Raw genomic sequence first — 14,058 nt, 5'->3', positions numbered from 1 at the left:
AGTTCTTTTTGTGTTCACATTGTGATGTATTTCAAAGAGGACAGAGTTCTTCTTTTGTTTTTGCGCCTGCAGTCACGTGACCAATCTACGGCAAGAAAAGGAGGTTACAATACAGTGCAAAAAGGCGAAGTGAACTCAGTGCGCTTTGTGTTCACAAGGCACAGATTAGCTGAACCGTACCGTTGACTTTTTAGCGAACCGTAGTGGTCTCAGTACGGTTCGTTTTAAAGGGGTCTGAGTACGGTTAGCGTGTTCACATATGCACAAAAAATGCTGAGTCATCGATCTGAGTTCGTTTAGAGGGCTGAAAGGGACCAAGTGTGAAAACACCCTTATTATCAATGCTATATTTAAGCCTTAGAACCTTGTGAACCGCCCAAGGGAGGCTAGTTAAAGAGTAATGATTCTAAATTGCATTAATGACTCACACTTTTCACATGACCCGCTCATCCGATGTTCTTGCGTAAGACGTTCGACACAAGAGACCAGATGAATTGGCGCGTCATGAGCGACAGCTGCTCTCGCTGCAACGTCGCTCCTGGCGTGGACAATCCCTTATTCCCGTCTTGGCTTGGCACTTGGTAATCACGAGGGGGACAAGAGTACCGAAGTGTCTTCAATAGACACTCCCAAATCTCTTCTTAAGACTGTTAGCCATTCCGTCTTTTTTATTTATTAATTTAAAAAAAAAAATCATGATAGCATGACTTCAGTTAATGAGTCGATGGCGTTGTCACATATTTAAGTCTTAGGCATTGGAAGAAAATGAGAACACAACACAAGAACCTTTTCAGTATTTTATATAAAAACAATATAATTTGAAAATAAATAAGCTTTACTGTTTTACATGGACACATAAAAACAGGTTATTAGTGATGGAACAGCAACAACAACAAAAAAGGAGGAGGAGCTAATAAATCAGGTTTCTGAGACTGATGGTAGAGGTTGCTGTATTTTTTTGTATATATTTTTGTGTCGTTATTGGTGGTCTAGTGGTGTTGGTTAGCAGTATTTTATTCTGTAATTGCGTGTCGCACGACAAAGAAAACACACACGTCCTTACATACACACCTATACAAATGTTAAAAGACCAACACGCGCTTTGCGTACGTCCGCCTAATAATTCAGGTGTCCTCCTCGCTACAAAGGAAGCATTTAGGGAATGTTAGTAAATATCTGATCCTTTTTTTTGGTTGTTGTAATTTCATTTTAGTTATATATGTAAAAATATAATAAAATTAAAGCACAGAGAATCCATGCAAAAAATTGGACAGTGGTAGGGAGAGGTGGAACACAACACTGCATTTATAAATAGAGCGCATTAAATATGGGCAATAAAATGAATACTGAAAAATACTCTGACATTATAAATTATATAGAATGGACTATGACGGGATAATATTAGCTATATACAAGTTCAGAGAGGACGTGTAATCAAAGCACTACTGCATTAAATCCCCCTTTTCCTGGAAAAAAGGAACGAATAATTTATAAAGCACTTTTCTCAGTCTTTTTGTTTTTTTTGAAGCGAGGCACTGGTTTTCCCGATGGAATCAAACTACAGTAGAGTTTTCATTCAGTGGTTTTCTTTCACGCCAGCTATAATAGCACGTCGGCTTGCAGTATCCCTTTAAAGGCACTCGTGATCGTGTGCTGAAAATGTCCTCGGAGGAAAAAGCAGCCATCTTCTGGAAGAAGCAGTAAAAGCAGACATCCACGTGTGAATCCGTGCCAGAACGCTCCTCTTCCTCCTCATCATTGTCGTCTTGAATCTCCGAGCGATTTGCGTACCGGCACAGTAGACTCGCATCCAGTGAAGTCAGTTAGAAGGCGCTTCCGTCACATGATGCGTTTGTTTAGTTGATTATGAATTTTTTTTTTTTTTGTAGCAGCAAACAGTTGTGTAGTATGCTGGTCTCCATACTCACTCACTCACACACGCACACGCAACGCATACACATACTGTAGATATACCATGGGAGCCAACTGTCCGTCCTTCTCTGTCAGTCCAGAGCAGAATGCTTTCCACAGAAAACAATGTCAAAGTGCTGTGCTGCGAAATATCCGTTGCATTACGTTCTATTAATATAACGGAGTATTCCTTCATCTTTAATGTGCACGGCGCTTCTCCTCGCTCATCTTCTAGGCTTGTCACATCTGGACAAAAGGTAGGAATCAGATTTTTTTTACAAATCTTTAGCTTAGCAAAAAAATGGATCGGAAACTTGGCTTCAAGTTGCTCTCACCTGCAGGTCCTCTCGTTGAGCTCTAATTGGCGTTCTTTACAAAACTCGTCCGTGTGTTTGCAGGAGCAGCGGCAGGTTTGCGGATCCTGCACGAATAAATGCTTCCTCCTTTCAGAGCAGGGCTTGCAAATACTAGAGACAGACAGACAGATCCGGGGAAAGGAACAAGAGACAGATGAGGATTATCAAGAGTGCTGAATTACCGCAGCGAGAAAATGGTCACCCTCCCTCAGGTCATACGGCCCAGCTTGCCCTTCCAACCGTTTGCGTGGCATGTGACAGTCTGGCTTGTATTGCACACTGGCAAAAAACGCACGTGGGCCGCCTTCACGCCCCCTTGAAACCTTCATCTTTCATATGTCTTACGTTAGTGCGATATTCAGTGACCGAGCTTGTAACTCAATTCACTTGCATAGCAAATCAGTTTTCCCCCACGGAAATTAGTTCAATTGCCAGATAGCCGTTCCAATGTTTTATGTTATCCATCCATCCATCCATCCATTTTCTGAACCGCTTAGTCCCCACGGGGGTCGTGGGCGTGCTGGAGCCTATCCCAGCTGTCAACGGGCAGTAGGCGGGGGACACCCTGAACTGGTTGCCAGCCAATCGCAGGGCACACAGAGACAAACAACCATTCGCACTCACACTTGGGGACAATTTGGAGGGCAAGCATGTCTTTGGGATGTGGGAGGAAACCGGAGTGCCCGGGGAGAACATGCAAACTCCACACAGGGAGGGCCGGAGGTGGAATCGAACCTGCACCCTCCGAACTGTGAGGCGGACGTACTACCCAGTGCGCCACCGAGCCGCCTGTTTTATGTTATTAATGATGAAAAATATAAATAATAAATAAAACCTAATGTGAAGAGTCGAGAATCTGCTTTTTGCAGCGTGAGGACATTTTATTTTATTGTCAAAAAGATGGAAGGACTCAGCTACTCCATTGCTTCACATAGCAACGACAAACCAACAATTGCACTTGAGACACAAAATGGCGGCAGAATTGTTGCGAGACAAGCGCTTGCTCGGCGACTCAAAAGCAGTGTTTGATACACAATCGCTTTCGAGTACAAATTGCCCCTAGCAGAGTGGAAAGAAAGCAACAGATACCCATCACTCATATCTCGTGACATAACAAAAGTACCAGCATTGTGCGAGGGGGCACCTAAACAAAAGATGAAAAGCACATAATGGGCAACGGAGACAGAGACGAGACACAGCAAAGCGACACAGACTAAACACGCTGATTACGATCCCGCTGATAGTGGCGCGGCAACGACAACAGCCAACAGTCTATGCCAGGTATGGGCAAACTACGGCCCGCGGGCCACATCCGGCCCACGGGACCGTTTAATCCGGCCCGCCAACCCTAAATAAATTGTATTATTAAACTTTTTTTTTTTTCTCTCGGTCATTTTGCCTGCAATGACTGTGTTTCCCCAGTAGATGGGGAACCACTCGCCTGCGCATTTACTACCGGAAGCCGTGTCAGAAAGCTCGGTGCACACTCACAAGTACGTGTACGTACTCAGTAGTACGGAAATGGCGCACTCGCGCTCTATTTGTATCAGTGCCGAATTTAGAGCGTGGGCTGTGACGACAGCATTCTTGTAATTTGCGCGCCGAGCTTTCGGATACAGTTTTACGCTAAAGCCACCCACAAACCTTCCCCTGGAATCCTTCCATTAAAATGAGTCGCCCATGGAAAAGCAAGGTGGACACTGAGTGCCGAGTGTTTAAAAAGAGTGGCCAATTTGGCTCGACGTACGCGACGTGACGTTCGGCCACATGAACATCAACATCAACCCGTCACAGATCTAGGTAAACGGACCAACACCTCGGATCTCTCCTAAGAATTGCCACAACAAATTTTACTCCAGACTATGACACACTATCAAAAAAAGGGAGACCAACAACACTGTTCCCACTGAAAATGAAGGGGAGGCTTTCAAGTTTGTTGTAAAAAAAATGCATTTTGAATATGATCTGTACAAATAGCAGGGATTGAAACTAGCGACCATTCTCATTTTCAAACAATGCAGGATGCTCAAGGACATTGATGCACCACCTGTTTGTGACGAATCTTAACCTGTAAAGTTCTTAAGGCTTACTTTAAGGAAGTGTTTCCCGTTTCCTCACCTCTGTTACCAGATTTTCAGATACCCCTCACCGTGTTGCCGTTTTGATTACTTTATTTGGATGTATGCTTTCACCGATTTTTCGAGATGATATATTTGGTCAGAATGTTTGCCGTTTGATGTGATCTCATAAGATAAACATCTTTCATTAATCTGACCTGCAGGCACTGAAGTGATGGAGACTGTTATTCATAATAACAGTGTCGTATTTTATGAGAATCACTGATAGCAGTTTTTCAGTTTTTTTTTTTTTTAATGCTGTTAATAAATGCATTTGTTTTCAAAAAACTTTTTGGGAATATCCATGCTTTACTACCTACTAAAGGCCAAAACCTTTTATGCAATGACCTTTACAGGTCGTTTATATTACTTCACACAAACACTACATCCATCTGCTCCTGGTTCGGCCCCCCGGTCAAAATTTAGAACGCAATTCGGCCCGCAAGTAAAAAAGTTTGCCCACCCCTGGTCTATGCGTTTATTCCTGCTCGTCCGTTATCGCCCATCTGAAGTTGAGACCTTCCGAGGAAAATGTACCTTTTACTTTTCTTTCATGATTGTAGCAGTTGGGCGCGGCGTACGTTTGAGCCTTTACGACGATTGATTAGTCTTGATGGGTGAGATGGATTAAGTTAGCGGTTAGCAGCGTCTGACAATGTTAGCAAAACACGGAGAGGCGTGAGATGACGGGGTGCTAGCGTGACGGGCGCGTTAGCGACATGCTAATGGACGGGGTGGGACTGTAGTACATTAAAAAGAGCAAAGGAGCTCTTCCCAAGCCATCTTAATTACGAGAAGCACGACACTCAGGTGCAGGTAGGCGGAGAAGGCGGAGCTGACATACGAATCGCCAATTGTTATGTCTCGGTTTTTCTTTCGTTTTCGTTTTTGGCATTTAGCTGGGCCTCGCCGGGATTGTCTGCAAGAGAGAGCACAACAACGCAGAGAAAGAGAGTCTGAGAGAGTGGAGCGCCGCTTTACTTTAAAAAAAAAAAAAAAAAAAAATCGTCAAAGCGGCGATATTTATTTATAGGTTACGGTTGAACTGAATGTTTGAAAAGCACTGAAAAAGTACAGGCGTTATTTATCCCAGTAAAGCTATTTTGTTTTGTGGGAATTCGAATAAACGATGTCACTGGTCAAGACTTTGAAACGCGCGCAAAGAATGCAAGCTCCCGTCGGCTGTTTCCCACATCAATAATAGAACGTCGTGGACCTAAAATGTTCCGTGCAAAGATGAGCGTGCGAGCCATTTACTGTTTTGTTTTATAAAACAGTAAATAAATACATAAAACTCCCCACATTAATGAAAAATAATAATTTTCGTCCGGACCACATCAGTCAACTCAAGTCTTAACATTGTTATTGATTCAAAGCGCAACACAATGGGAACAAGCTCATAAAGGATTAGAGGCTTACAAAGGATGCACCTGGGGCTTTACATGTGCGCCTTTTGCTGACTGGGCATTTTACTCCCAAGCATGTAAAGACCCTTTAATGAAACTTCTGAGGAATTTGATTTTAACATGCAAGATTTTTGCCTCTGGGAATAGCCCACAATCAGGAGAAAAGACAAAAATGCAACAAACTAGCATCATTTGCATATCAGACCACAGCTATTTGTACACAGAGTCCAGCAACAACACAATCCTTGATTTTTGCTGCACCAAATGTGACTGTTAAACTGAACTAACACATTTGTTAGAATAATGTAATGATAATAGAAAATATTTAGCTTACAACTCGCTACCATCATTCCAAGATGATAAATATCCGTCAATACATTTCTTGGAAGGCTGCCTTTAAAGTCTAAAAGATTAAATTGTACAACATACCGCGATAGATTTATCATTCTGCTCCTAAATCTGTCCTTTGCCGTGTGTTTACATGAACGTTTTTCTTCCTTGGCAGAAAAATTTGTTATGACAAAGCCGATGGTCTTGTTTTGACTAATTACGAAATCCGGTATATTTTGGCACCCAGTGCTTAGCCGCTCCTCCCGACCTCTCACATTGATGACTTGAGTCACACTACTAAAAAACAAAACGAAAAGTTGAATGACCGCCAGTGCGTCGTCTTTGTCGACCGCAGGCCACCGCGGGACAACTCGTAAACAATCAAGAGGAGGTTAAAGAGGAGGCCCCTCGGCACTATACGATAACTGGCCTTGTCTAAAGCGCAAACAAATGCAACCGCCACCGATTTTTAACAAGCGCTCAGGGAGTCGTTTTAACGGGTTTTAGCGGCTTCTGGTGCCAGCGGAGCGACTTGAGCAAACGTCATAAAGCGAGGCGGCTCTTCAAAAAGACGCCGCTATCTATATCATAGCGAGTAGACATCTGAGTAGCGGGAGTTAAATGGATGTAAAGGAGGGCAAGAATGTAAATAGGAGATAGGGCCAGGCGGAGCAAAGGCATCAAGGTCAGGCGTGGTGAGGGCAACAAACTCGTTAAGAGTCACTTATTTACCGGAGGTGACGTAAGCCACCTGCACGGCTCATCAATGTAGGCTTTTGTTAATGGTAACAACAAGATGGATAACGCACCGAGAATCGATTAATCGTGTCTTGAAGCTTTTGAGGCGAAAGGGAATGCAGTACCTTGTAGCACCTTCAGAGGTGCTGCTGAGAGAGAACCGCAATAATTCTGCTCAATACCCCAATGGCATTTAAAACAGGAGTTCAGAACATTTAGAGCTTCTCCCATCCATTTGAAAATACAATTATTAATAATTACAGTTAAAGTTATATTTCAGTTTAAAATTCGCTTACTGTACAGTTTTTTTAAGGTTTGACAAGCCTGGAAGTCAACCAGCATTGACAAAATTACTGTACGGCTCGTGTTCCACTTTGTAGGCTGGAGGGACAACGAGTCAAAATGGCTGCCCCCGAAAGAGAGAGAGGCCGACTTTTGTTTGCCGCAACGAGATCGGATCTCTGTTGGCTATTGTTCAACTCAAGCATTAAGCTTCACAAGATGCTCTGTAGTACTCACTTTTCTCGCAGCTCTTTCACTTCTTTCTTTAACCTGAAAGCAGGCACACAACAAAATGTCTTATTAGATACATCTGCGCATGGTCAACCTCCCTAAACTTTGCCCAACTCGCTTTCACTTTTAAATGACCCCGACTTCACAAGTGACAGTGCACCGGGGGGGCTTGAGTGTTGTTTCACGGATGCGTACGCACACAATAGTAGTTCTGAGCGCCTCTTGCTGATAATGCTTTGTGGTGCAATTTCTCGCTGGGCAAAAGTATGAGGAAAGGTGCCGTTTCATTCTGCGGGGTCACACACTGCGCAGACATTTTGAAACTTTTTTTCGGGGGCAGAAATTGCATTTCATCACCAGGTTTTCATGAATGTTGTTCAAGTTGTTGGTCAAGCCAACTACGAGGTCTACGTGTTTGGCTAACTTCCTTATTGCCAGGCGACAAGTATGGTGGCCACGCTCAAGGGTAAAAGTAGAAATAAATAGCAATGGTGTGTTTAATGGCAACCTGTCCCAATACTTTTGTAATTGTAGCGGAGAGCGCTGTTTTGCTACCTTTACTGAACTAAGGCACATCGATTTTAAATAAAAAATAATCTCATGTCACCCCACCAAACAAAAATGCCGCAAAAACCTAGCACAGCTTAATTATGTTCTTTTTGCCATCTAGTGGAAAAGCTTTGAATTATTTCACGATACATCGCTAGCACAGATAGAGAGATCCATCATTTGTAGTACATAAGTTTCAAAGCATTGGAGGGAAATCGGATAATTTGACCGACTCAGAGGACAAGCCTCTCTGGAGGAGGTGAAAACATATCTCATAGCTGCTTGAAAACTCTGGAAAAGACTTCAATGGTTGGAAAGGAGACTTCTGACTGAATTGTTTCTTCGCCTTGGAAGATAACGAGACGGCAAAACCATACTTAACACCAAACGTGAAGAAGCAGAAGGAAACGCTGAGAATTTGGCCAGCAGCTGCACTAATGCGTCTGCGTGCAATGGAATGACGATAAGCCGGCGCACATGTCTACCGGGATATGCTTCAACCTGCAGCCAGCTTTTTTATCGCCAGCCAAGAGGAGGAAACAGACGATAAGAAGATAGAAATCTAGCAGACCTGTCAAAATTGTCTGAAGCAGGCGAAAGAGGATTTGACATTTCTTTTGGATGTTTCCCCCCCCCAAAGACATTCACATTTTTTGTGTGTGTCTGGATTGTTTCTTACCTACACTCGCACGCGCTGTGTTCCGTAAAACTCATGAAGATATCATTTTGTTGTCTTTGGGTTTTTATTCTTTTGATCTGTGAAGAAAAATACACAAGGGTTAGTTAGTCAGCGGAGAAAAGTTGCAAAAGCTACTTATGGTCATTTGTTGTTTAATCCAAAAGGATCCAAAACAGATCCAGAAACACGCTGGAGATACTTTATGGACTGTTGTCAACAAATTGTCGAGACGATAATTGCCTTGTTGAAAAACCACACGCAAAGCGGCTCGTCGTGCCAAGACTAAAATGATGATTCAAGTACAGTGATCTACAAAACTACCAGAGTCCGCTCCCTCTCCCACTCCCAAAAACAAAATGGCTCCCCAAAGGATAACCAGTGAGTGAGTTTTCCAACCTCCATGGTCACGTTATAGCTGGACGTGGGCATGCACTGCAGCGTCTCGTCATTGCAGCAGCCGGCGCAGCGCGTCAACACCACGCACGATGGGATGAAGATGTGCTCCACCTCCTCGGGGTACTCCTGCAGGATCTCCACCAGCAGCTCCCGAGGCTTACACAAGCTCTTGTTGTACACCTCCATTAAGGGGATCACTGTGGAAGGGAAATTGGCAAATTCAGTACTTTTAAAAACCTAGCTATGTACACCTGTTGCCGTTCATGCGATATAATTACGATCAATTCTTATGTTTTCAGTATATAAATATAGTGGACAGACTGTTTTGAGACATTTTGGTTTAGTGGTGTGCTGAGATTTTGTGTACAAAAACTTTGTACCTTAGCTTAATAGAAGTTAGGAAACACCGAGTGACTTCAAACAAAAGCATCAATAACAAACGCTATCAAGCTTTTATCAGGGCTGTTGAACGTCTCGTTTTAATAAACGCCAAATCGCAGTTACAATGACCGCCATAAAAATGAAGAATAATTATTACATAATTGCCCGATGCGTTTTGGATAATCACCTGGCACACGACTGGTTATTACCAGGTTGCCGCGTCTCAGTATTTACATACAGACAAAATTATTGAGACAGGTAGCTGTTAAACTTTCGGAAAGCAAAACTGTGGACTTCCCGGATGGTTATAACAGCTTCCACTCTTGTGGGAAGGCTGGATGGGGATTTTGGACTGCGTGTTGTGGGAATGATTCAGAATTTCATGTTCAACCTGAAAGACGGCCTACTGGCTCTGCTCGTCTGAAGTGCGGAAACTCATCCAAGTAGACAAAAAAAAAAAGATAGGCAGCTTACGGGTGTAATCAGTGGCCATTGCAGTCACACCAATTAATGAATGACTTGAGTAAGAGGTTCACATCAACACTTTTGCCCATATGTAAATCTATCAACGGCAGACCGAACGCTCAGCTCGTCCCGAGACACACATTTTGGACTTGCAGCATCCAAGCTATCAATTTGAGAACAAGTGAGCGGAAAACAAGCTTCGAGACCGCCAATACAAACACGACGCCGATGCCTGACGAATAACTAGAAGCCCCCCCCCAACTGACTCTTCCAAAATCGGATTGAGCAATGCTGGGATTGTGAAAGGGGGGCGGGGGTTGGGGGGAGGATGACATTACATTCCTTTCTATAAAAGTGAGTCTGGTGACTGTAAGATTTCCCTCCGCCTAACCTCAGACATGAAAAAAATGTGGGGGAAAAAAAAAACCGTTCAAATGTCAAGTCAAATGTTGGCCACCGGGGGGCGAGAGTGTGCCTGTACTGTGTCAAGGTGAGACATCACATCTAGGCCTCTCTCTCACACACACACACACGCACGCACGCACGCACACACACACACATACACATCCTCTCATACAAACACATGAACTCTCACACACGCACACACTCACACTCTCACACACGCACACACTCACATTCGCTCACTTGATACACTGGCACAATCACTCGCGTGCACTATCACACACTTTCACAAACTCTCAGTCTTGCTCTCTCTCATTCACAGTCTCACACATTCCCCCAAAACACGCATTGACATTTCCCAGCCTGTCCTATAGGACACCTACCGTCATGTGGACCTCTTTGCGTTTCCCTCGGTAATTGGGCACTCTGCAAAAAAAATAAAAATAAAATAAATGGTAGCAAAAGTGAGTTGTGCAAGGCCCTATTGCATAACATCTATTCACATTTGGTGGTTGAACCCCTTAAAGAGCAAAAAAAAAAAAAAAAAAATTGAAATTGATGTATTACAGTAGTAAATCTAATCTTTGGACAGTAATGATTGACACAGCACATAAGGGCAATGTGACCTCATCTTGGCACTGAACGTGGCAAATGTTTTACAACCCCGTGTGCGCGACAGTTGCGTTGATTTCGTAACCTTTATGGACTTCTGGCTGCATTTGTTCCCATTAAAAGCTGGTAAGAATGTCAACCAGCCACCTCACCATCACCCCCTTTCACTGCTTTGCTGCATGTGTGTGCATGTGCATGCGCGTGTGTCTGTGCAGTGGCACCACACAAAAGGATTACTGGCAAGTTTCCATGAGTTTGCAATACCTCGGCTCATGTTGCGTGAGACGGCACCATTCAACCCCAATTGGACTTAATGAAAAAAAAAAAAAATCATTCCTGTTGAGGGGATGTAGAGCCCGCCCCTTCCGGGTGGTGTGAGACAGGGAGAGAGTAGGGGTCTGGCTGGGAGAGCCCCCCCCTTAAATAACCACCCACCAACCCACTCACTCAAAACATTGGGAAGAGTGTCAAGCTAGGCAAGGGCAGGATGCCCCTTTTCAATTTTGGGGTGCGGATGTGGTTAAAGGGCCTTAATTATATCACATGGTCATTTTTATTTTAAAAGAAGTGTTCTTATCGTATAGAATTTTTTTTCCCCATTTTCTGTCTTTGATTGAATGTCTCACACTTCTGACCTATGACCAGCCAGTACAGCTGACAAAGTTCATTGAGTTCAGACTTTTTTTTTCTACCCGAAGTAATTTTCAAAAATGTTAAAACTTTAAGAAATTATTTCATTTAAAAAAATATATATCTCAAATTTCAGTGACTATTAAACGAGGCTTCATATAAAATATTTATTTTACATTGTAATAATACATACATACATAGAAAAACGATTTAATTGACAACTCCTGAATTATATTAGGTGGGAAAAAGGGACATGTGACAAATGAAAATAAATATCACTATGTCAAAAATGAAATGAGAGAGCAGCATAGGTTGCTACTTTTACATTTATTGTATATTTTTGTTTAACTTAATAAAAATTATATCCCTAAACATAAATGATAATATATTAAAAGTCCCTAAATGATTCAGAAGCAAAGCTTCATATGTTGGCAATTTGTTAAAGGGTCAACAATGACCCTGTGGGGCCAAGTGACGCGTTTCCTTTTTTCTTTTTCCCATTTTTTGACCCACAGTGTACTCACCTTGACAGCCGACAGCGTCAGAAATAATAGTGTCAAACTGTCAATAAAGTTCATGGTGTTGTCAAATCCAAATCCGGGCGAGGTGTTAGAATCCGCGGCGGTGCTGGTGGTGCGGTCGGTGGAGGGAGGAAGGCTTCACGACCATCAAGTTAGCATTTACAAGCAAGGCTGTTAAAACGGGGGTCCTGGTCGGTCCGTGGGTGCCGCGTCCATGTCGGTGGCGGCGCACAAATTAAAAAACAAACAAACAAAAAAAAAACCCTCTTTGCGCCCCAAACTCTTCTGTTGAGCGATCCTCAGGGGCGGGAGGAGGGGGGTCGGGGGCCACGGTAGAGTGTGTGTGTGTGTGTGTGTGTGTGTGTGTGTGTGTGTGTGTGTGTGTGTGGGTGGGTGGGGGGGGGGGGTGTAGGTTACTATCCACACATTACACACAAACACAGAGAGGCTCGATCAGGGACGTCTCACATGGTCCAGCGGCAGTGCGCTTTCCCGCAGTGACCGAGTGGCAACATTACGCACTGAATAATAATCCCATGCTTGTTGCGCCAGTGGCAGTCAGCCCGCCGTTCGCACCGCGCTCCCGTGCCTCCTTCGAGTCGAACCCAAGTGACGTGAGGAAGGCAGTCCGCGTCCGCTCCGATCTGACGTTTCCTTTTGCGCGCACCAAAGCGGAGTCAGATGATCATCCAGGAAACCGGGACGCGTCCAGCTCTTCAGCTCCAGCACTCCACAGTGCCTGTGCGTGCGTTTGTGTGGGTGAGTGTGTGTGAGTGCGAAGCGGGCCGGCCATGATTGGTGCACGCACGGTGGGGCGTGGCTTAATCAAATCTTGCGTTGAGTCCCTCATTGAGCTGCGACCCTTGGTACCTTAACTTGTTTAATTTGCTCCGTGCAAGCTTATCATCCATTACATTCCAGCCCTTACAGAATTAAAAAAATGATGGCATCCCTCAAGGCTCACTACTCGAGCATTTCAATTTTACACGCAGGGGTTGCTTCCCATCCTTAGAACTACAACCAGATTTTACACTAAGTTGAAAATAATATTATTGTTCTATCAATAAAGGCCAGGAGACATTCAGGACAGCTCGATCTTGGCAGGGGACTGAGGTCCCCGAGTGCCATTCTAATTATAAGTCTTGATTATAGCATTGCTATAACGATTAAGCTAATAATGCCCTTTTGAGCAGCACTGACAGTAACTTTGTTCATTGCTCGCCTGTGCGTGTGCGCGTATCGGCACGTAGTCCAGGCACAATGTCCGACACCCACATGATGAGTCTCGCTGCGACTTCCCCTTTTTTTTTTGGTGAATGGGGCTTCTCAACGATGGCCCGCTCAGAATGAGCCACCTGTCTTCTTTTTTTTCTTTTCTGGCAACAGCTGTAGGAGGAACCGTAAGAGGAGTTCCAAAGTGATGACAGATGATGAGCTGCATTTAAGTGTTAATCGTAGTTAAGGGCTGACGTGCGCATTGACACGCTTGAGATTTGATCCTATAAATACTTTTTTTTTTTTTTTTTTAATTCCCTGGTTACATAGCATCAAGAGTCTAATGGTCAAAAGTCCCATTGCAAATATAGTTTATTAAAACCAAACAGGACTACTGATTTGGCAGGTAGATTAACTTAACACAGCAGCACGGAGAGGCTAATATGTAACTCGACCATAAAAAAAACCCTTAATGTTCTCATGCACGTACTGAAAGCAGTGCTGCCAAGAAACCTACCTTGAAATGAAGAGAATATACAGTGGGGCAGCTCTCTGCTGGCCAAACTGGTTACTGCAGTTGTTATCATGAGGCCAATAGAGCAGTGACAGACTGGAGTGTGTGATGATGACACACCACGGTTGTCTGGCTTCGGGTATTCAAATGACTAGAATTCGAACGAAACTCATCAAACAATCTTGACATTAAGTTGAGCTTTGAGAGCAGCTGTGATTCTGCTTTCCCGAGATTTCCTGCAAAGCATTTGTGGCCTTTTTTCTGGAGGTAGCGTACACACTAGACAGATCGAGAAATAGTATGAAAAATCAAAACGTTACATA

General features: G+C 43.7%; 2 protein-coding genes across 3 annotated transcripts in view; one reads left to right on the top strand and one right to left on the bottom strand.

The window, feature by feature from the left end:
* The window catches only part of mrps18a (mitochondrial ribosomal protein S18A), a 59,960-nt gene that overhangs the window by 11,405 nt on the left and 34,497 nt on the right, over positions 1 to 14,058 (top strand). The window lies entirely within an intron of this gene.
* vegfab (vascular endothelial growth factor Ab) lies at positions 784 to 12,768 on the bottom strand. Of its 2 annotated transcripts, XM_049757867.2 has the most exons (8): positions 12,010 to 12,768; positions 10,627 to 10,669; positions 8,996 to 9,192; positions 8,600 to 8,676; positions 7,378 to 7,410; positions 5,229 to 5,303; positions 2,247 to 2,378; positions 784 to 2,157 (listed from the first exon to the last, which is right to left on the bottom strand). In XM_049757867.2, exons 1-8 carry the CDS (start codon positions 12,061 to 12,063, stop codon positions 2,136 to 2,138), a joined length of 633 nt encoding a protein of 210 aa, XP_049613824.1. In that variant the 5' UTR covers positions 12,064 to 12,768; the 3' UTR covers positions 784 to 2,135. The 2 variants fall into 2 exon arrangements, with proteins under 2 accessions (XP_049613824.1, XP_049613825.1); XM_049757868.2 differs by lacking the exon at positions 5,229 to 5,303 and having other exon boundaries at positions 12,010 to 12,766.

This window comes from Syngnathus scovelli, chromosome 20, assembly GCF_024217435.2.
Source record: "Syngnathus scovelli strain Florida chromosome 20, RoL_Ssco_1.2, whole genome shotgun sequence".
Classification (NCBI taxonomy): Eukaryota; Metazoa; Chordata; class Actinopteri; order Syngnathiformes; family Syngnathidae; genus Syngnathus; species Syngnathus scovelli.
The sequence above is the reverse complement of the archived record's forward strand: the minus strand, read 5'-3'. Positions and strand labels throughout refer to the sequence as shown.

Bases quoted from the DNA above. Each gene is read 5' to 3' on its own strand.
- vegfab (XM_049757867.2), bottom strand. From the start codon at position 12,063: ATGAACTTTATTGACAGTTTGACACTATTATTTCTGACGCTGTCGGCT. The intron at 9,193-10,626 runs GTAGGTGTCCTA...TCCCTTCCACAG, and splicing joins GCAAAGAGGTCCACATGACG to TGATCCCCTTAATGGAGGTG. The intron at 2,158-2,246 runs GTGAGAGCAACT...CCTTTTGTCCAG, and splicing joins CTCAACGAGAGGACCTGCAG to ATGTGACAAGCCTAGAAGAT.